The sequence below is a fragment of the Halyomorpha halys genome, unplaced genomic scaffold (genome assembly GCF_000696795.3).
Source record: "Halyomorpha halys isolate HHAL.00 unplaced genomic scaffold, Hhal_1.1 Scaffold1014.1, whole genome shotgun sequence".
Classification (NCBI taxonomy): Eukaryota; Metazoa; Arthropoda; class Insecta; order Hemiptera; family Pentatomidae; genus Halyomorpha; species Halyomorpha halys.
In genome coordinates, this window is record NW_027116643.1 from 534790 (window position 1) to 559082 (window position 24293).

The window sequence follows — 24293 nt, forward strand, 5'->3', positions numbered from 1 at the left end:
TCTCTCTCAATTTTATTTTATTTATGTATGTTTCCTCATATTGACTATTGCTATGAAATCAGCTTACATATTCCGATGAGTATAATAAGCATATAATAATGATTATTACTAACACATATTTGTTTGGAGAAAATTTAAATTTATTGAAACTCAGTAATATTGGGTTGTAGCATTTTAATTTGCCCCCAAAAAACTCTACTTTTGAACGAAATTCTTAATTTTATCGAAGTTCTTAATTACAGGTCTTATATTAGGTGACATAGTACACTGTTCCATAAACTGTTAATTATAATTTGCAATTGAAAAACCCAATCTTTTTTTTTATTACTATTTTTTTAAATGAAAGTCGTTACAAAAATCAGTTCCTCCATTCTCCTCTAATGCTATTTAAGTTTTAAAAATAAAAATAAACACTAACTAATATACCATCATCTCTCCGTTCAAAGCTATTTGGAATCATTCAAGGTAATATTGTATACCCTTACTACGATTTTCGAAGAAAGAAAAAGACCCTATTGTTTCTTAACTTATTATAAGGTAGGGTTAGAGAACACTACTCAGCCAAAATATGTATTTTTGTCGTCTCTATCCTAAAGTAAAATGCTTGCTGGGACCTCTAAATGTATTTATTGAAGTTTTTAAAAGAGAAAATTTCTTCAATTCAATTAAATTAATTAATCCGTGCGAAAGAGTTCTGGTTGAAATCAATTGAAATAGAAAGCTGTTTAAATTTTCAAGTTTGAGCCATTGACACGTCAACCTTTCAATAGGATTATCTCCAGAAAAAGAGCATCGATTTTCCCATTCCCTTCGACAGCGTGAAACAAAAAAAAGTGAAAATATCACCATTAGACATTAGAAGAGGAGCGTGAAATCCGGCGCGAACAGCTCAAAGATATCAACGATGATTGGCAATTAGAAAAGTTTCCAGAAAATGGGAAGGCGAACCTTTGGAAAGCGATCTGAATCCTCAGGGGGCGGAACGACCACAGGACCGCTCTTGGACGGCTATATAGTGTCCGCGCAGCCATCGGAGGGCACAGTGCTTCAGAGATGGTCCTCAGGGTTGTCGCTCTTCTTGCAGTTGTAGTGGTCATCGTGGTGGCGGCCCCGGACCAGGGCAACTCCACCGAGGGAGAGGAAACGAACCAGGTGCAAGAAGTCGAGGAGCAGAGACCGGCCAACATTTTACCCTCCCTTATAGCCTCATCCGTCGCACTATTCCAAGGTGGGTTGTTAACTCATTGAGCGTAAAAGTGGTGTAAGTCATGCTCTAATCAAAATTTATTTTCATAAATAAAATACTCATTGAATCAATTACGGAGTGCATAACTTCAAATGTGCTCGTGTTTAAAAATTTATATAGTTGTAGATACGCTTGTGACTAACAATTATTAACAGAAAAAATACTGCTATTCTTCACTAAATACTTTATAAAGCCTTCCCTAAAGTGAATATTATTATTATAATATTTGAATATTTCAAAGCTCCAGGATTGAATTACTTACCTTTTGCATCCAACGGCTCATTTATTTAGTTAAATTGTGTGTGTGTGTGTTTTTGACTTACAGCCCTGTTCCATTTATGTTTCCAAATGACAAGTCAAATTGAATGTAGAGTTTCCCTCTGCAGACTTACCTTGCTCTGGTGATTGTTCTGATTCCATCAATTTGAAAAATCGATTAATCGACGTTCAAACGACTTGAATATCACCATTTGCATGCAAAAACCTCAATAGCATTTCAATATACAATTCTAAACAGTAGCGCGAAAAGAAAACTTTAAAAAAAAATCAAAATATTAAAACATATACATGCATGAAAGGTTAAGTAAGTAAACAAACTAGAAATATTCAAAGTGTTCAAAATTAATTTACTCTATTAATCAAATATGACTTTTAATTTGAATTCGAATTTGAATTTAAATTTTAATTGAATTTTAATTTAACTTAATATTTTAAAAAATATATAAGCTTTCAATGTATTTCAGTTTTATAAATTTTACAATGACAATTTTATCTCCGAGTTCAGAAAAGTTTTTTCCAGATGGGACTGAGGCTGCTAGGAATACTGGTTACAATTGGAACTCTTGGATATATTTTAGCGATTGAACCTATAAGTGATTGTTGATATTCGTTGTTGCACCAATAATCCAATCCCTAAACTTGTTCTGGTAATGCTAGTTCCTTGAGGTAGAATTGATCACTAATCAACACTACAGTGTAGGCATAACGCTAAAGTAACCCAAGCAACGCATTGGGGAGTCGGACGTCACAAGACCCAAATTGAAAAAAAAAAATTGATTTTGAGTTTATCTATATACTCAACATCAATTTACTATTGAGGGGTATTTACTATCAGATAGAACTTATCCTCATTTAAATAGTTTATTAGGACTTAAATGACAATTCTTTAAAAAAAATCTTCCTCTCATTTTATTTAATTGAAATAATTAGCCATCCCATATTTTTATTAGTGATAAAAATGGAATCATATTAATAATATAAGAATTAGATAGTTAGCTGAAGGAGATAATAGAAAACTTTTTTTTCCGAGAAGAGAACACATTTTTGGAAATAAGAGTAGTAATACTGACGTGTTATGTATCATTAGAAATCCAGAAATTTAAAAAAAACAATAAACAATATTTTACATAGAAAGTTGTAGAAGGTAATATATAATTACGAAAAACGCTTAAGTAAAATGTCTGTTCTAACACGAAATTGTCTGTTCTACTGTTAAATTGTTGGGCGCATGACCAATGCGTTTTTCTGTTTCTCGAATCTGATTAATGTTTTTATGTCACCATAGAGATTAAATTTTGTTTTTTTAATTTTACTTAATCTATATATCAGCATTTCTAATATCAAACTATATTACATTTATAATATATATAAAATTGTATTTCCATTTATATACTCGTCTTCTTCATTAATAATTTTTCTAGGAATATAATTTGAAAATGTTATTGAATTGTATTGAAATTAAATTTGTAAGAAACTCTCAAACCAAAACTAAAAAAATTATTTATCCTAGAAACTAACAAAATACTTATTTTAAGAATATTTAATTAAATAAAGAATTATTAAAATTGTAATGTATTATTGTTATACTTCATAGCAAGGTTTGATAATATTAACAAAATGAGACCAATGCCTGTAGCTCTAAATAATTATTTATCTTATAGTTATATGCAAACAATGCAACCAGAAATTATATTTATGAAATCATTTAAAGTTGTATAGACTTAACGAATAGAATCGAAATCTTGAAGGAAATTGAAAATTTCCACTTTCTGTGAAAAAATATCTCAGTAGAAAAATAGCTTAGATTAATACATGGAATTAATTTTAATTTTTTTTAGAAATTGGTCTAACATGTTCAAATATGTTGCCATGAAAAATGGAAATTGCTCTTTTATTTTATTCGTTATCATTTAGACTGAATATAAAACAATTTCTAGATTCACCTACAGCAGTCAACCATAATCTATTTATAATATAATTTATTTCAGATTGCTTTTCTTTACGACTATCTGTAGTATCAATAAATTGAGAAAACACTAAAGATAATTACAAATTGATTTGTGATAAACTAAGTAAAAGATATATAATATGGATTTATTTGATGCCATTTCAACTTAACAATCTTTATAAATATCTATTTTTTTTATTTAAATAAAATTATTAGGAGCAGTTTTCCAAAATCAATAGTACTCTTTTAAAATAATTAGAGCACTAGTATGATTTAAGCAGTCTTCTCCTTTCCCTTCCAAAAAAAATACAGGAAATCAACTATGACTAATATAATTCATATTCAGTAACCACAAAACGTGTGGTTTGATGCAAAATAAAATAATTTTCACAATAACATCCGCTTCATTGATTTTGTGATAATTTCATTGAAAAGATAACAAGAAACTTTTAGGGTAGAATCTGATAATAGCCCTAAAAGAACTATTTACCCTTAACATTTACCGAGATATACTTTTTTAAACAACACCTCATAAAAAATGTAGTAAAAAATAAGTAATTAGGGAATTTATTTAGGAAAATTTGAATCTCAGGAATCATTAGATCTACAGATATCAATCAGCACTCAAATTAAAGCCAGTTTAATGTTCTATTAAGCAGTTTATGACGTTTATTTTTGTAGAAGTAGTAGTTTTCATGATATTTGTTAAAATAAATTCACAATGTTGATTTATAATTGTTTTGATTTTTTTTAACCTTTGGTTTATAAAAAACTATATCGCAGGAAACGTTTGATTTACAAATGCCTATCAGCACTCAAATTAAGTCTCGTATAATTTACTATAAAGTAGTTTATGCAATTATCTCTGTAGTACTAGCAATTTTCATCATACTTGCCTAAATGAATTTACAAAATGTTGATTTCTAGTTGTTCGGAAAAAAACGTTTGGTTTATAAAAAACTATTTCTCAGAACACGGTCAGCTGAGAAAAATTAGTACGTATTGCCTCAGTGAACAGAACAAAAATATCTATTTTAAAACGAGCTAAGATTAATTTCAACTCAAAGTATTGTGGTAAGTGATGTGCCAAAATATGCTTCTTTTTTTTATTTCTTAAAAAAATAATGTGGCACTCAAAGAAGCATTTTTGATATTTTATTAGACCCACAACACTTCCACTGAGGATGGGTATTTCCAAGTGTAACATTAGTTATATTACTTCTGATATTGTGACATATCCATAAGTGATGTTCATGTTTGCTGTGCCCTAGGTCGAGGAAAGAAAGGAAACCAGGGCCTGGGGATGGCGATGATGATGGGCGGAATGATGATCGCCCTGGCACTGGCAGCCCTGGCCGCTCTGTCCGGGAAGGCGATGGCAGCCTCCATGGCGGCTCTCATGTTGGCGGCCATGTCGCTGCTCAAGAAGCACTCCGGAGGCGGGCACCACAGTTCATACGAAGTCATCTCCGTTCCTGGAGGTCACCATCATCGCAGTCTGGCCGAAGGTTATGCTCATGAAGAGACGTATTCCGAAGAGGTCGCTGAGCGGTTGTCCTCTGGGCACGAGGCGCCTCAGGAGGTTGTTGCCTAGCACAACAGAGGTTGAATGGAATAAAAGTCTTTTAGTGTAATGGAAACGTATTCAAAACTAAAATATCAAAAGACGGACCAAACGGACTCAAATGTGTTTAAATATAATTTTAATGTTTTTCCTTAGGGTTCTAGTGAAGTCGTATTCATACATTCTGTAATATTATGAAGTTCTTTTAATATTCAATTTTTTTTCTATACTTCATGAAATTTACTACTGTATTTAAACTAAAAATACCATAGATAATTGTGATGAGATTAATACACTGTCATGATACAGACTTGTGAAGAAACTACCCAACGGTAGCGCGCAAATAACACTTCAACATGAGGTCTAGAGGTCATGTTCTTTTCAAGTGCCTCGGGGTACTACCAGAAATAGTAGAGGAAGCAACGTTCAAAACTGGTGGGTTTGGATGGTTAGGAAATTTGTAATGGAGAGATTGATATCAGGATCGGAATTTATCGGCTACATTCAATTATTTAAGTTAAAATTGAATTTTTGGCTTTTAAAAAATAAATTTTGACTAGTATGGAACACACTTATCAGCAACATAGGTGAAAAATATAAAAACATTGAATTAACAGTTGAAAGAAAAACAGGTTTTTATATATTAATTAACTATATCAATTGATAAGTGTATTTTTTTTTTTTTATAAAACAAAGTTTAAGAGAAATAAACTTAAACGTTTATTGATGAAGTATAGTAATATTTAATGACAATTCATAGTACACAAATAATCTAGCTCATTTATTATCTCATCGTTTCTTCATCTTATGGGAACGATATAAGATTTTATTTAAAAATTCATTTAAATGAATCGGCTATATATTTACCAAGTTCCTTTTGGTGGTTAAAAATTAACATATAAATGGTCTTTTAAATTAACCCAATATATAAGTAAAGTTCTATTTCAAAATCTGATACATCTTCTATATAGGACTTGTTAATGAATGAGAAGGACTGTGCTGCTAAAATATTTAAAACTGCCATTGACTAATACCAAGCAAGCTTATTGACTGCTTTACGAAGCAATCTCATTGGCTGCCGTAAGAAGTAATTTCATTGACTACATTATGCATTAATCTCATTGACTATCATCCGAATGAATCTCATTGACTACATCACGAAAATTATCATTTTTATTTAATCCTAGTCAGCTATATTTATTTATTTATTTATTATTAAATAATTAATAAAATTATTTTCTACAAGGATTTGTTTGAGGCACTAACAAAACTGTCATTTTATCATGTTTATTTCTTTATTATTTATGCCTAATTTTTAATTCTTGGAACTGAATTATTTGCCTCTAAATTCTTCAATTATATCATTTGTAAATGATTTGATTTTTTTTTAAATTGATTTTTAAAATAAATAATGATTGTTTTTTAAATAATATTAATTTTGTTTTGACAATTTATGTTTTTCTTCCATTTTCTCTTATTTTTTCCATAATTTTTATTTTTCTTCAATTTCCACTTTCTTCTATTTTCTATTATTACTCTCATGAATTAAATATTTACTTTGTTCAACTTTTTAATTTTTGTTATTTATTTTCTCTTTATAAATATATTTTTGTTATTTATATTGAATAAATTTATTTTCTTCATTGAATTTCCTATTACTTATTCCCAAAAATTCTTTTTGTGAATACTTGACAAATAGTTTTTTTCTCATCTCTACTTTTTCAAACAAATTACAAAAAAAAAAATCAAACTTAATAATATCATAACGGAACCAAGTCAGAACTATTTTGTCAGAGCATGATCATGAACTATTTTGTCTCCCTTGATTTCATTATTAAATATTCTAATAAAGATTCTTTTATTTCATATTCATATTCACTCAATCATTTCGTATAATTGAATTATGGAATATCGTCTCAGTTACGGCATACATTTTATGATTGTTATGTAAATAATGAGATATATCTAAAGCAAGCTAGATATTGCTTGGATATATCCATTCCCTTCTATAACCATATTGGACTATATAATTTCATAATAAAGTGTAATCTCTGTAATCCAAACTAATTACCATTACTAATTTTCATAGAAATTTAGACATACTGTGAATAATATGACATTATGAGAAACTGTAAACATTTTCTCTTTCTATTTTCATGGTGAATATAATGAAATACCTATAGATCGGGAAATTAAAAATGTCCTTTACAGATGTTAGTACAAGAGCCCAATTGAAGAAAGGCAGTTATATCATCCCAATTTTTGATCACTTTAATGAAAACTATGTATAATTATTAGTCCACCAAGTATAGAGGGAATACAAAATGACTGGTATTTCAAAACGTTAAAAAAAAAAAATGAATTCTTCATTTGGAGCTTTATATCTTTAAAACTACCTATATTAGAAAACCAAAGAGAACATCATTTTAAGTAGAGTTAATTTTCCAGAAAATGAGCCATAATCTGCTGTTTACATTCAATATTTCCTGAGATACAGGTTTTTTCTAAAAAAAATTAAACACTGTTGATAGAAACTACTGTACTGTAAATTAATTGAATAACACAAAGTAATACATATTTTTTCTAATACAAATTTAAGAAAAATATCTCTTGTTAATGTTTAATTTTTCTTTTTAGTGCTTGTTACTTTTCAAATATTAATTAAATTAATGATTTTAACTAGCATATTGCTTATGAATCAAAGTTGAAAATACTTTTTGAGGGCCTAATTTCAAAATTGAAGGGTTCCACTTGTATACATATTTATATTATCATCTGAAAAAGACCAAAGCTACTTAAAACTTAGCTAAATATAATATCAAGTATAGTAGTAATATAAATATAGCTTGATAAAAGTTATCTTCTGATTATTGTGTGATAATTAACAAGACTGCATGTCATTTCAAAAGATTTTTATTTGTCTTTCGACAACTCATCAAATAGATGGGTAATTATGGTAATGAAGGCAATGATTGTGCTATATTATACGAGGCAATTTGGGGTGACATAATGAAGGTTCTGTGACTTCAACTGAAGTGTCAATCTCTGGCGTGTTTCTACAAGGAACGATGCAAATTCATTTTTATCATGGACATATTTGACATTCTCGGAAATAACTATTGGCCCCATTAAGAAATAAACCAATGAAGTAGTATGAAGAAAATTATTACTGTTATAGTTATTATATATTATAAACAGAACATTCATTCGATACAGAATTTAATGCTTTCTATGATTTCTCAAGAAGTATTATTCTTGAGCAATAAGTAATAATGAAAATTCAGCTCATTCATACTAATATCATACAAAAAAAAGACATAAATATATTTACATTACAGAAAATAAGTAAAATTTCGAACTATTTATTATAATAAAGAATTTAATACCATTTAATTTATTACTCCATAAGCTTTTCGCTAGTGTTTATTGGCGTTTTAGGTATTTCAGGCGAAAAATAAAAAACAGACCCAATTCTTTACTGAATTAAAGTGATTAACTAATTAGTGAGAGTTATAGAGCCGTTAGAAATGTGTTTCAATGATAAATGTTCTATAAGTAACTTTTTTTTTTGTAATGCCATGATACAAACATGTGGAGAATTTACCCGTTGATAGAACTCCAAAAACATTTCTAGAGGAGAAGATCTCAAAGCCATTTTCTTTTCAGACGCGTAGGAGGATTATCACGTAACGAAGGTGAAGCCAGGTTAGAAACGAGTTGGTGGTTGGGAAGTTTATCATGGAAGTATTGGTTTCTGGTTCTGGCTAAATCGGCAACATATGGAACATTTAGGTCATGATGAATGACTTAATTTGCTACAAAGTAAGGAGCATTAAGGATTTTACGAAGGATTTTGAACTGTAAGGATTGGATTCGGAAGGAATTCGATAGTTTAGGAGAGCCCCATGGCTGAACTCTGTCCAGATAGGTCTTATAATAGTCATGTAGATCAGTCTTTTGTAATAGATAAGAAGTTTAAACCGTTTGTCTAGTAAATGTTGTAATAGTCGAATACGCTACCTTCCTACAATCCCCTAAATTAGATCCTCAAGTTTTGTTTTCACTTACATATATATGGAATATATAGTAAGGGGAAGTATTGGGTTCGTGAAAAATTTCGAATTTGATTCGAACGGAAATACACGTTTTGAGGTTTCCTGAGTCAAAGAAATCACGTCTTGCAAAATGGTGTGTGACCTGCCAAGCCAGCCTATGAAATTGAAATTACATATTTACGGCAACTTTTTCGGTAAAATGGACAGGCCGGAGTTGTTACTTAATAGATTTTTAGCTTTGTTTTTCGAAATTTTCTCAAAACTGGTTCTAACGATGTTGATTAAACTCGGTATGTCAATTTTCATCCAAGTGAACTATAATATCAGCTAGGCACTATCTAGGGCTTAAGTGCCGAATTTTCAAAACAACTTCCTCTAAAGTATCTTTAATTTTTTTTATATGAAATAATCAATCCTCGTCTCTATTGTTTTGTTGGCATTAATACAATATGGAAAAATATGAACTACGAAAGAATTTTATAACTAAAGAAGAAAATGATTTTCATGAAACCGCCTAAAACAAACTGACATATTGTAAATCATTTCCAATTCCGCATCTAAGCACACGGCTTTGTTTTTTGCTATGACTGTTGTGTTTTATACAGGAACATAGTTTATAATGGTTTTTAATATCTCGGGACATAGTTGGGCAAAAAGTAATTGCAATTAATAATTACGATAAAATTTAATTACAAAATGCAATTACTTTGGTTCAACTTGTAATTGTGAGTTGGGACCATTATCACGATAACAGGGTTCATCAACTAGTTGAAATTATTATTGAAAATTGTACGAGGTTAAAAAAAATTTGTTAGTACCTTTAATTTTGCTTATATGAAACATTAAACAGCTCTCATTCTTAATAGTAATAGACAATGAATGAATAAAAAGTATGAAAGAATTAGGTAATTATTGTTTTTCCAAGGCAGTTATAACAATAGTCAGATTTTACTCTGACTTACTAATATTAAATACATAGTGAGGTAATCTTTTTTTTTCGCTTCTTGACCTTTGGCCACCCGAACCAGCCTTCTCCACGCCTGCCTATGTTGGGCTACTGCTTTCCAGTTTGCTGCATGCAGCTCTTCGGCATCTTTGTTGATTCTGTCTATATATCTAGTTTTTGACCTCCCACGTGGTTTCATGTCTATTATACTGGCATTTATTGTTGTTCATTCATAGAGGCGTCCTGCTGGATTGCTCCGAGACATATTTTCCACACCCACCTTAATCTTCTTGCCTTCATATCATGAGATATTGATTGTCCAGTCACTGCAAGCAGTTCGCTGTTCATCCTTCTCTTCCAGTTTTGCTCCCAGATCGCTCCAGTAATTGTACGGAGGACTTTTCGTTCAAATCTCTCTATTATGCTTTTTAGGGTACCTATTAGAGCCCAGTTCTCGCAACTATCTTCCTGAATAATAAAGAATTATTTTGTAATGTATAACGTTTAATTTCATCACAAGGTGAAAAGTAAAAGTCGTGTGATTCGCGTGAAATAGTTAATTAATAAAGAATTTCAATAAAAACGAAAAAAATAACTTGAGACAAATTGTCACGTTAAACTGACTGCAATTATATAAACTCTACTTGATAAATTTTAATTACTGCTGCGGTTATTAATACTCGGCGAAGCAGCTGATATGTGAGTCCCACCGGTGCGGGAAGGTTTATGCACCGTACTTCCTCATCATGTCATCGTTAAGCCTTGTATTAGCTTTAAGACTCCTCAAAATCACCTCATTACCTAACACCTCAGGGTGCTTAGCAATGTATGTGATTGTATGTGTTGAAAAACATATATTCTTTAAACATTTGTTTTGCTTCAATCACACCAGGCGTTGGACCTTTTCTATTTAATCCAAAATTTTTCAATTAAGAAAATAATATTAAAGACATCTATGTTCATATGTGATAAAACAAAGTTTTCTAGAAAAAAATATTTTCCTCACATTTCGGGGGTGAACGGGAGAAGAATATGCAAGGGTCCCCTGAAAACGCTGATGATTCAAATTTTGACAACTCCTTAAAAATATTTTTGTTCTTAAATGAGTGAGTCACTCACTGTTGGGTGGTGCAGTCCTTGTAGGACCTGTGTCTCTGCCGCCACTCTTTCCCATGCCCCGCGGTCTTCAGCGAGACTCCTCCAATTTTCAACTCCCATTCCTATCAAATGGTCCTCCAAATCATCCAGCCACCGACGCCTGGGTCTGCCCCTTTTCCTTTTTCCTCCTGGTGCACCATTTAGCATCCCTTTAGATAGCCTACAGGACTCCACATGACCCAACCATCTTAACCTGCTCTTTTTAATAGCACAGAGGATATTAGACTCTCCATACAATTCCTTTATTTCGTCATTGCTTCAGATTCTCTATCTTTGCTCCTCTTTAAAGGCTCCAAAGATCTTTCTTAGGACTCTTCTCTCCCAAACCAGTAGAGCTCTTCTATTTTCCTTGGTTAGAGTCCACGTCTCACTACATTATCACTGGCCTAATTACTGTTTTGTACAACAAAAGCGTTGCTTTCCTGGAAAGACTTTTGTATCGAAGAGCTTTTTGCAGGGCATAGAAACATCTGGTTCCTGCTGCCATTCTGCCCTTGATATCTACTTCTAAATTATTGTTCTCCGTCACAGCTGAAAACCGAGTGAGTTATCAGACAATTATTATTGTTGATTTAAGTCTTAACTTACCAATAACTCAAACTCGACCAAAATAAATCTGACACCAGTTTTTCTACCATGGTTTTCATATTGAAAAGTTATGTGAAAAACACACTCTACACACTACTGTTAGGGCCCTGTTTTATTATAAAGAACAAACTAATACTAAAGATATAGTCTTGTAGTTTGTACTTAGTACAATGTCACTAACTTTTACAGTGCTAATATATTTTTTTACTTTGTAATTCCACCAATACCACTTATAGTCGTACTCATACAAACGAAAAGTATTTGAACTATTAGTAGTTTATGTAATTGTATTTCTAGACTAATTTATGAACTATTAGCTTTCATAATGGAACAGGCTCCTGGATGGAAATAACATAATAAAATGATTTTTATTAAAGCCTGGTTTATATCTATTATTTAGCTATGGAGTCTATTATTAGCTGGGAATTTACTACAAGATTTGTGCACTTCATTTCTCTTTAATTTTAATAGAGATGTTTTACAGAGTAGGAAAATAATTGAAAAAAAAAAAAACAATTGAAGAAAATTGTATGCTGATAAAATATAGAATCATTTCTGAAAAAGATATAATTTAACCAGAAAAATAGCATTGCTTGAGAAAATACCTAATATAAAATCCAAGAATCGAATTTTCATATACGGACATATAAAAATTATTTTATATTTGTTTTATTGTTTATGGTAACTGTCAAGAGTGGCACTGAGGTAAGACGCTGTACTGCCAACTCCAAGGACCTGTGTTCAAATCCAGATGTAGCATATAAATTATTTATTCTGTTACTGTAGCTTTGAGACAACCCTGTGGGTTCTGGAACCTCCTGGGGTCCACCCAGCCTCGTAAAGTGGGTAAAAATCTGGCGAATGAGTATGATCTTGAAAAAATTACGTACTTATGTAAACGTTGTTCTATAAAACAGTACTTATATGAAATGTATTGAACCTCTAACCCCTTCTTGCTTTGTTGTAACTGTTCGCATCATCATTATTCTTTGAATTACTACAATATCTTTCAGCAGAAGCTATGGATTACAGCAGATTTAGCACCAATTGTTTAAATTTTAGTTTAGCATATTACGTACCCTACGACTTATAAGCTCAAGATGAGAACTATTTACAATTCAGCTTCAGAAGAAAATTGATAACAGAAATATAGAAAAAAGAGGTTAGACTCTCCTACATTATTAGTGTAACTTCTTAGTTCCTAACATTTTTTGACGATTTTTATTTCAATATTAGATTGTGGACATTTATTGAGGGAATTTTTCCCAAGCTAATAATATATGTCTTTTATAAACCAATTTTTCATATTCTAGGAAAGAGTTTATGGGTTCATGATAGCTGATGTATGGGCCAAATAATTTAAACTGTAATTTTTTTAAATAAGAAGAGAATACTGAAAAACGTATTATAGGTCAATAAGGCTTCGAACATGGAAAACCAGTGGATGTCTGATGATATGTGAGTATTTATTTGAATGAATGAATAAAAAAATTTGTTATACTTATCACGGAGCCTATTTATTTTTTTAATGAAAATAAAAATAAACGAAAAAATAAGACGGGTTCCGTGTTTGCTAATACTTGTCCGATTCAGATGATTTATGTATTGTTTTATAAGAAATAAAATTACCTTTTAACTGAATGCCTATAATGTTCTAGGAGATACAGTTTTAAGTAATTCGAAAAATACTTTTTAAGCAACTTAAGACTCCAATTTTTTTTTTAAAACTCAGCCTTTTTCGATATCATTAGCGTAAGGAGGGCCACCATTAAAAATTTCAATTTTATATGACTTATTTACTAGGAAGGGGAAGCGTTGCATATTTCGTTTGATTCAGACAAATTTGCTGTACCTTGCCAAAAGAAGTACCAATTCAAAAAGTTCCACAAGCAAGACAGAATTATTCTGGTTTTTATAAATGTAGGAGTATTTTTACATTTTAAAAAGAAATTTTCTAGTTTGTTCTATAAAACTTGAAAAAAGATAAATAGCCTTTTTCAGCAGGAACAAGATGTGGATCCTTTACCACATACTGAAGTGATACCCAATGCTAACCCTCTTACTTCTTAATGTCATTGAGCAACTGCATAAATTTATGAAGTATCAAGTGAGAAAATGCAATTTTTCTAATTTCGTTAATTTAAAAAGTATAAATCTGTGAGGGTCAAAATATTTTTGGCATTGACCAAAAAATACAACATACAATTTTAATACCACAGCGTTTTCAATTGTTACCGAATTGCGGACACATTGAGGTGTAAGAAGTACTATATTTATTTTGTAAGAAAAGAGAAGATACAGTGACTATTACATATGTAAAACTACTATAAACAGACTGCTATTTACAATTTATCTCCTAGAGTGTCCTTCGACAGTCTTGTTCGACACTGCTCTAGAATCAAGAATCAGACTGATTCTCAACTATACTATAAAGGATATTTACGTACAATATCATTGTGTGGTGGCACAAGATTACTAAAAACTGCAATAATACGAACAATACTATATGAGTAATTATACCTTTGGTGGTTGTAAACCGGGAGCTGGAACTAATGCATTCCTAGAAGGGTTTATTTAAAGGTTATAAAAAGGTGAAATTGTATCAAAACCCTCTGATTCACGAGTTATGTTTTTATTTCTGTTCGTTTGTGATTTCAAATGTTTAAATACTTTTCCATAATTTAAACTATTTATTTCAACTACCATGTTATTACAAAATGTATTTATGAATTTATATCACAGGTTGAGCAACTGTATAAATTTCTGAAATATCAAGTGACAAAATACAATTTTTTTTATTTCCAAAGTGTGAGACAAAATATATTCATCATTGACGCAAAAATACCAGATTCAATTCAATACCACAGTGTCTTCAATTGTTAGGGGCCCTCTGTTTCCCGTGTCAGAGTTATGTTCTTATTTCTGTTCGTTTGAGATTTCATTTTTTTTTAAATATCTTTATTGAAATTTACAACTGTATATTATATAATACATTCAGTAAATTTGATCTTAGTTAAAATGGAGTGTTACAGGCTTGTAGAGAAACTACCCATTGGTAGCACTCTAATGACATTTTATATTGGCAGGTCTCATGGCCATTCAGGCGCTTCGGAGGATTGTCAGGAATAGAAGAGGTGCAAGGTTAGAAACTAGGGGGTTTGAGTGGTTAGAGAGTTTATAATGGAAGGAGTAATATCTGGTTCGGGCTAGATCGGTTACATAGGGAACATTAAGGTCTTTATGTATGATTTTATTTATGACAAAGTGAGGAGGATTTTGTATTGTAAAGATTGGATACGAGAGGAATTCGAAGGTTTAGTGGAGCCCCAAAGCTCAACTCCATATGTCCAGACTGGCCTTATTACAGTTATGTAGATCAGTCTTTTGTAATGAGTTGGAAGTTTAGACCGATTGTCAAATAAGTGCTGTGAAGTCGAAATCGATGTGCAGTTTCCTGATATCAAATGTTAAAATATTTTTCCTACATTTAAACTATTTATTCCAACTTTTATGTTATTACAAAATGTGTTTATGAATTTATAAGAAAGGTTGCTAAACGATGACTAGTGTACTGTAAGAGCCAAAAGTGGCGCGAATGTTTACCTCAATATACTATAAATAAAGTGTACTTTTGATTTACGTAGTTGGTTGATTTTTTTTAACAATGCATTTAATTGAAATGGTATATATTATTTTTATAAAAAGATTGATGTATTATTTTAATAACATTTATATTTTTGGTTTTCTAAATTCTCAGTATTTTTGTTTTTGGTTTATTAGATTTAAAAGCGGTGCCAGAATACTTTTGTCTTTGACTGTATTAGTTGTGAGTGATTTATTTTTGGATGTCTATGGACGTAAGTTTAAGAACGCTAATGATAGCAAAGACGATATCGCATCTATAAATCATTAGAAGAAAGTAGAGACATAATAACATCACGTTATGGCTACAAACTTTATTAAAAATTATAACCAACTGCAATTAGTAGTTAAGGTGTGCTACCAACTAGGTTACTATTATGGCCAATTAATAGCAGTGTAGTCAGTCGTCAGTGCAATTAATTTACATTACATAAATATCTATTGAGTGAATTAAGGTTTATTGTTTTCAGTAATGAACCTCTTTTATCGATAAAGAAAAAAAGTTACATACCTTGAAAATTAGAGATTTCACGTTTCAAGTTATGTAGAATCCATAAAACGAATAAAATCTGTGTGTCCCTTGTCCACGGGTTTTTCTAAAATTACGAGGCCTTTTCATTTTCTTTTTTATTATTTTGTTTAGTGTCTTGGTACAATCTAATCGTAGTATTTTTGTTTTAAATTCCATCTGTCATCCTTAAAATTTTAATAGAAATATTGAATATAATTTCAATGCAGATATATCGCTATTAAGGCTGAAAAAATGACTTAATGATAATAATATTGAAGGAATATGGTTGTGAGCCACTTACATCGCTCGTTCCTTTGACTCCAATGGCTGATATCTTGAAGTCCATTCCAACCAGAACTGTTTACAACCCGAATGGTTTACCATCATCTCCATACCATTTTACGTATGGTTTACGACCATATTCCTTGGACTCGGATATTTTTTTAGCTTTGATAGGCTGATATCATACTAATATTTATCGAAAGATTAATTCTAATTTTCTATCTTGCTTAGTATTCATCCCTCTATTCTCAGTCCTCAGGTGTTCCTCAAGGTTTTATCCTGGGTCCCATCCTCTACATCTATACATCTGATATCCCAACCAGTCCTAACACTATCCTCACCACGTATGCCGATGATATGTGTGCTCCCAGTTAATAATAACCCTTGCATTAATTGCATCTCAAATCTCCTATCACAGCCCCCGAACAATAGTTTCATAATTGGAGGATTAAAATAAATTCTAACAAATCACCTTTACCCTTCGTCGTTAACTCACCGACTACTCTACAGTCTCCTTTAATAATGTTGCCCTTACCCCTGTAGAACAGATCCGCTACCTTGGTCTACATCTGGACAATCGACTAACTTGGAATCCTCACAGAAGACTGAAAAGACAGGAAACTGTCTAAATGTCATTAGAGAGCTACCAATGGGTAGTTTCTCTACGCGCCTGTATCACTGTATTTTGATCTTACATCAAATTTACTTAATGTGTTAGTATGAAAATACAGATAATACATAGCAATAAATACATAAATAAAAAAAACACTTTCTATCCACGAGGAATTGAGCAGGATGCCATTGCAACATACACTTGTTGATATTTCCGTCATTTGTTTTTTAAATTGGTGTTATTGTTTCACTCGGAAATATTGCTTGGAAATGTGAGTAAATATCCTGTTTGAGTGAATGTATGATAAAAGCATTTTGATATAACAATCATTCACTGTTCATGTTGAAAAAGTTCATTTCATCTACAGACCGATATATTTAAAATTATCTAACCACATTTTAAAAACCATAACATTTTAAAAATCATAAAATTTTAAACAACATATCATTTCTTTTTTTTAATAATTTATTTATTGTTATTTACAACTGTATACACATATGTACAAGTAAATTTGCTGTAGGTGACATAGTGACATGATACAAACATGTGGGGAATCTACCCACTGATAGAACTCCAATAAAATTTCTAGAGGAGAAGATCTCGAGGCCATCTTCGTTTCAGACGCCTAGGAGGATTATTAGGTGATGAAGGAGAAGCCAGGTTTGAAACAAGTGGATTTGGGTGGTTGAGAAGTTTGTTATGGAAGGAATGGTATCTGGTTCTGGCCAAATCGGCAACATATGGAACATTGAGGTCCTGATGGATGACTTGATTTGTGACAAAGTAAGGAGCATTGAGGATTTCAGGAAGGATTTTGGACTGTAAGGATTGCATTCTGGAGGAATTTGATGGTTTAGTGGAGCCCCAAAGCTCAACTTCGTATGTCCAGATAACATATCATTTTAAAAACCATAACATTTTAAACAAAATTCAGTTGGAATTGGATTACTTTTTTTTCATAAACTTAAATATATGATAATACTGCACATTAAATGTAACTGACGTCACTAACAGCGGTTAAAAACTATGTATCCGCGATTCACTTGTGCTAGAATCTGCTACCCTTTCGCCTTGAAGGCTTACAATAAAAAATAATCTTTACTTATAATCTGTGTTCATTACAAAGAAAAACATTTATTATAAATAACTCTTGTCACATTAGATAGCCTCCAAAAGTGATTATGACATTTTTCTATCTCATAATTGGGTTATTGTTATTAAAGAATCCCAACTCACGTTATTGCTAATGAATTGGGCCAACTTGAATAAAGTGTTCAAAGCTAGCTAGTAATGTTATCTATGCCCCTCCATTCGGTGATATCCCTCTGATACATTCGATGGTAGCCATGTAAACCATTACATGGTATCCATCTTGATCTGATGATACCATCTTTGATGGTTTCGATCTCATGCATTTATAGGTTTCTGTCTAGTTCAGAATAATAGAAATTATTCCCTGTAATGCTCAGTGATGAAAATTGAATTCGAAGCATTTAGTTTTATTTTTGTTTTAATTATCTTCTTCATTAATTATCTCCACGGATGGTTCTTGAAGAACTGCCATCATTTCACGAACCAGTACATCTCTCCTGATGTTCTTATTTCACTTCAACTATAGTGAAAAAAGTTTTACACCACTTGGCTACTTCCGGCTTCTTCCTGGGAATGATAAAACAGTGTTTTATTAAAAAGCATTATGGTAAGTTAATAACGGTACTAAGATACAAAAAATGCAAAATCTAAAGCATGTAATTGAAATTTTTTTTCTGTTCTCCATTCTAAAAAATGTATCTATTCATTAGGTGGCAATGAACTAAGGCTAATTTTAGTATGAATTTTTATTGCTAAAATTATAGATTTTATTCACTTAACTCCTTGGAGATCTCAAAGCTCAGAAAATAATTAGATTGCAAGCTAAGCATTTCTGTTAATTTTTATCTTGATGAGAAAAAACAACTAGTTTGAATCTGTGACGTAACCGACCCCAGTTTGTCCTTTATAAGCGCACATATCTGCACCCCTATAAATTTTATAACTTAAATGAGAACATAAATAATTTTGTCACGTAAATTAAAGAATTATGAACATGAAAGTAAGCAAAAATAATCATATAAATAAATATTAAAAATTATACCTCAGACTCTCAGGCGTTAGACGTGAAACTACTTAGGTTCTGGTATATTTTGACGAGAGGAAAATCTCTTTTGATTAAGTGAAATATCTCTTTTACTCATAAATTCCCTCTAATTCTTGAAAAGAAATAATGAGCTTATGATAGCTGAAGTTGAATACAAATAATTTTAATTGTAAATTTTATAAATAAATAGAGAATACTGCAGTCGATGGTAGTTTTAGCCACTTTTATGAAGCTACTTAATTTAACTAAAATTAATTTAATTTTCAAAGACTGCACTACTCGTTCTTAGAAAAGGTTTAAGATAAGACCAGGACTAATTTTGGGATTTCGGGGGGGGGGAGAGAAATAAGGACTACATTAATGAAGAATTAAGACTAAATTCATGATTTCATCATTATGAAATGTATCTCGATCTCGATCTGGACTTGTACTGACGTCATCAAATTTTAGAGATGTAGAGAGAAATAAAAACCTTTTAACATTTATAACTATTTAAAGTCGGTGAACTGACTGGCACAACTAATCACAATTCTAGTGATTTGCTTTGGAGACTCCTCTCAGATATAAAGCCCAACAGGATCGATAAATTTAGCATCTTGCTATCTTGCTCTCGAAAAAATTGGATTGAAGATATGTATTTTTTTGTACACACCAAAGTTGTATTAATATAATTATCTGTAAAGAAGATGGCCACGAGACCAGCTAATGTAAAATGTCATTAGAGTGCTACCAATGGGTAGTTTCTCTACACGCCTGTAACACTCCAATTTAACTTACATCAGATTTACCAAATGTACTATAATGTACAGTTGTAAATAGCAATAAATAAATATTAAAAAAAAATATCATTTTCTGTAAGACAGCTCCATGTACCTAATATAGCAGAAATATTTTCGCAGGTCGGACGGTATCCCATGTCGTTCTCTAGTATTTATTGGGTTTTTATTCCACGTTCATTCATTAGGCACGTTACCTTTTTTTTTCTCATGAGCAATGAAAATTTTCATCGTTATTGGCATCTTCTTCATCACTAGATTCTCCACTTAACTCAGTTTCAGAATCTCTTTCCCTTTCATCTATCTGTTCGCAATCACGAGAGTGACTATTCTCATGATCTGAATCAGAAGAATGTCCTCTGTCGCCGAATAAAAGAGTATAAGAGAGCAATTAGCAAGCCGTGAGCTAATCGTTTGGATTAGACATATTAAAAATTAATTAGTAGCTTAAAAAAATTTCAGATAAAAAATTAATTTCATATTTTGATAGACCACCTTAAAAACCCTTATTCACAATATTTTTCACTTACCAGAGATAATGAATTTGTTTATACTTCCCACGGATTAACTCATAACCCTTATCAGTCGTGTATATTTGAAACTAAAACAAATCCTTTTGTTCTGCTAGAAGGACGACTTTCTTCCCATTCTGATGATAGCATATATATGTATACATCGGCCAGATTTAAAAAAAAAAATTAAAGAAATTCGAGTATGTTTAAACAATTAAAAATGCACTGTCTTACATATAAAATTCTAACTGACCCAAAAGGGTTTATTTATTTTTGCCAGTAAATCTTATTGATACTAAAGTTAATGGGTCGAGTAACACAGGTGCGATGAGAGATTTTCTTGATTTTTGTGCAAAAAAACTGCTAATACATGTTATGGCTTTGTTAAAAATCTGTACGTGATGGAAGAAAATAAGAATTCGAAACTGAATAATTTTTAGAGACTTATTTGCACCGAAAAAAACATAAAAATTAGTCAAATATTGAAAATTAATCATTTGGTGTTTGAGCTTTGTAATTATTTCACACATTAAAGTAAAAATATTTATTTTTCAATATTATCATTTTTCTCGACTATGTCTTAATTTAGAGTCAATCAAAATACAAACATGGTTGGTTTTTTTTTATCGTCACTTAAATCTTAGAAAAGATGCTGCATCACCTGACTGAATAAAGATTTAGTATCTTCTCTAGATGAGTAGAGCGAAGTTCTCAGTTGTAAGAGACGCGACGCGAGAATCCACTCAGTGATTGGGGAGTCCCAGCCCACTCAAAGGTGGGGGGGCTCCGTGACGTCGGCAGGTGGAGAAAGTTAGATCCAGTCTCCGTGACCGACGAGTGTTATATAGGAGCCCACTGCTAGCCCACGTCTGTCTGCTGTGTATCTTACTGTATTCTCCTGCTTCCTACCAATCAAGGTGAGCCTTCAACCTCTTCTATAGTGTTATCATCACCAGCTTCTTTCATAAAACCGCAGAGAATGTCATAAAAAATCATTTCAATTTAACTGCGATCGGGAGTTCATGCGATCAACAATTCCCGTATATATTGGATTTGGTGAGATAAATTTTAAACGTACACGTACCTTCATAGGGAAGTTGGAGTCACAGAATTGCTGGCGGTTCACCAAATAACTATAAAAAATTTAATTCCAAGAATTAGTGATCTTGTGAGCCAACGCATCACCAATTAAAGTCATTATATTCATTTTCGGTAAATTATTATTTAAAATTGATTGTACTGATATAGAAGTTCTAAAATTATCTATATAAAATTGAAATTTTTAATTAAATTAAGCAAGTTTTTTGATATAGAATTTTATTTCTTTAAACGGTAACTATACGTTTATTAAAAATAATTTCTCATAGGCTATTTTAAATTGAAATAAACATATTCTCAATTTTTTTGTACCCTTTAATGGAATTCAATTTTCTAAAATAAAAATTAATAATGAGAAATACTATAAATAAGACATTTCTCTCCGTTTTAGTTTGTTCGGAATCGTTCCAGATAATATTATATACCCTTTTTAAGTTTTTAAAGATAGTAAATTGTCAGAGACTAATATATGTTTATTTGAATTTGACATATCCTATGAGACATTATTTTCCAGTAGTGTAAAAGTTTCAGAATTCTGTTAAATATTTGGCCAATTCTGGAAAGAAAGCGCCTTTCTCTGAAACAGAAAAAGACGCAAAATTATGAAAGTGAACTAACCGGGTAGCTTCGTTAGGAATGCTTGGGATTTATAATACCTATGTCCTTTGGTTTTATCTTTTTTTTTTTTAATTTATTTATATATTTTTTTTTTATTTCTATATCTCGTTAGTGCGGTTAGGTTTGGAATAGCCTCAGTCCATTTCTTATGTGCCTCTCTGTCCAAAGTCATTCTTTAGAGTTGATCTAATAAGCAAGCGCCGAATATATACAGATTTCATAATGCATTTAATATAATATCATTATATTAAAAATATAATTAATGCGTACTTTTAGAAAGATTAATTCTTATTGTGAATAAATTTGTTGTTTTGTCATTGCGGTTTGGTAAAAGTCAAAACGCCGATGAAAAGAGTTTTTTTCGTGATAAGTTTTTTTTTATCAACAATTTCTCATCTTCATGGTCCAAGTGACATCCAGATGCTCAGACGTACACGAACCTTATCAAAGCCGATCGCTGCTTAGAAAGCATGAAGATGAAGGCTTCCTCATTAATGCGTAGCCATCAGTCACGCTGGTCAATGTTAATAATTCAAAGTCTTTTACGACCTGTTGTAAGTTAACGTATGTCGATCAAGGGACATCTTCAGCCGAGTGATATGGCTTCTTTGAATACTGACAGGAAAAAAAAATTGTTAAATTTCTAAGACATGATCCAAAGATATCAAAGGCAGTGGTCCCTATCTGGACTGCGGTCCTTCTATAGATTACCCCAAAGTAGTCTAGTTGCATTGTCAAAAGTTAAATACAGTCTATTATATAATCTGTAGAATACGTCAAATACAAAATAAAGTAATTCTTTCATATCACTTGCGCCTCTATTCAAGCAAAGTTACAATATTAACTTTTTGATTAATTCGTTAATAAATTTGTAACTGTGGACGAGCAATCATAATTCGTTCCAGAACATTAAAAATACAACGCGCCACGCCAATCTCAATCTAGTCATTTTGATTGAGATTGGCGTGGCGCGTTCTGTATCAAAGTAACCACATAAATAATGTTAAAAAAAAAAGGTACTTGTTAACCTAGGAATGATTTTTTTTTCACATAATACATCTCAATTTTCATAATCATCCAAGATAATGTTGAATAAAAATCATGGCAGGGTTTCATACAAACATTAAAATATATTTCTTACTTCAGACTGGTTGTATTTACATTTTTAATAAATTAGATTAATTTAGCAGCAGGATACTATACCCAATTATAATATAATAAAGTTAATTAAAATATATTTGTCATATTTTCATTTAATATCAAATTTTGAAATTGAAAATTTGATTTTCGGCTGTGTTAATAAGATAGTCTGTTAGTTGGTAAATCAAATTATAATTTGATATTGAATGTTATAGATGAGAAATATATTTAATTAACTTTATTATATTAGACTTGATGGCCCTGAATTTTAGTTTTAACTTTCTTTTACACCGTTTAAAAGATTGACTATATCAAGGATCAAAACTAGGAGGGGGGGGGGGCGAGGAGCAATTCATAGTCAATCAGGTTTTGAAATTTCAGTACGAAAAATGTGAAAGAAATCAAAATTTTAAGAAAATTATATATAATTATAGCAGCACTTTATTAGTTATTACATTAACCTCCTTGGTTCCTCCACTGCTGGTTATTTCAGTGTAGTAATAAATTTAGTTATATCTTAATCGATAAATCATAAATATAAGATTTTTTTTTAATAAATATTAAGTGGGATTATATTTTTAATTTTGTGGCTGACGGCAACCGTTTTCATTTACTTATTAAATTAAAAAAATCTAGATATAAAAGAAATAAAAATATCAATTCATTTTATAACATTCATATTAATATGTATAAGAAATTTATATAAGTTTATGGTAAATTTATCAATGTTTAAAGGCAAAATTATTTCACTGATTTTAATTAATAAATAAAATATTGTACGTTTCGGCTAATATGGTATCTTCAAGAACGAAAGTTTTCGTTTCACATTCCGTCACAACTTGGACCCACAGAGAAACCCTTTTATAATTTCATCTACGTTGATAGTTTGGAGTCTGTGAGTATGTGCTGGAATGTGCCACTGAAAGTTTTGTTCCTGAGGATGGAATATTAGCCTAAAAGTAGAACATTTTGCTTATTAATTAAAATTGGTGATATAATTTTGCTTTTAAATTTTAATTTATTAAAACAGATTTCGTATAAGAACTTAAAAGTATAGTGCACAAATGAAAGGAAGCGTTTAGACTATTCTTGCTTGTAAAAAACAAAGTATATGCATCATTCATAGGGTAAATGAAAATTATGACTGACAAAATAAAAAATATATAAATATAGAAGAAAT

At 31.0% G+C, this 24293-nt stretch overlaps 2 protein-coding genes across 2 annotated transcripts in view; both read left to right on the top strand.

Annotated features, from left to right (window-relative positions):
* The first annotated feature begins 1053 nt into the window (after window positions 1-1053).
* LOC106687798 (uncharacterized) lies at window positions 1054-5618 on the top strand. The gene is made up of 2 exons (XM_014431891.2): window positions 1054-1228; window positions 4745-5618. The coding sequence occupies exons 1-2, from the start codon at window positions 1054-1056 to the stop codon at window positions 5065-5067; spliced, it is 498 nt and encodes a 165-aa protein (XP_014287377.1). The 3' UTR covers window positions 5068-5618.
* Window positions 5619-21027: 15409 nt separating this feature from the next.
* Window positions 21028-24293, top strand: part of LOC106687813 (alpha-tocopherol transfer protein-like) — a 59525-nt gene continuing 56259 nt past the window's right edge. Inside the window, exon 1 of the mRNA XM_014431913.3 lies at window positions 21028-21174. The gene's annotated coding sequence lies outside the window, so the exon portion shown is untranslated. The remainder of the gene's footprint in view (window positions 21175-24293) is intronic.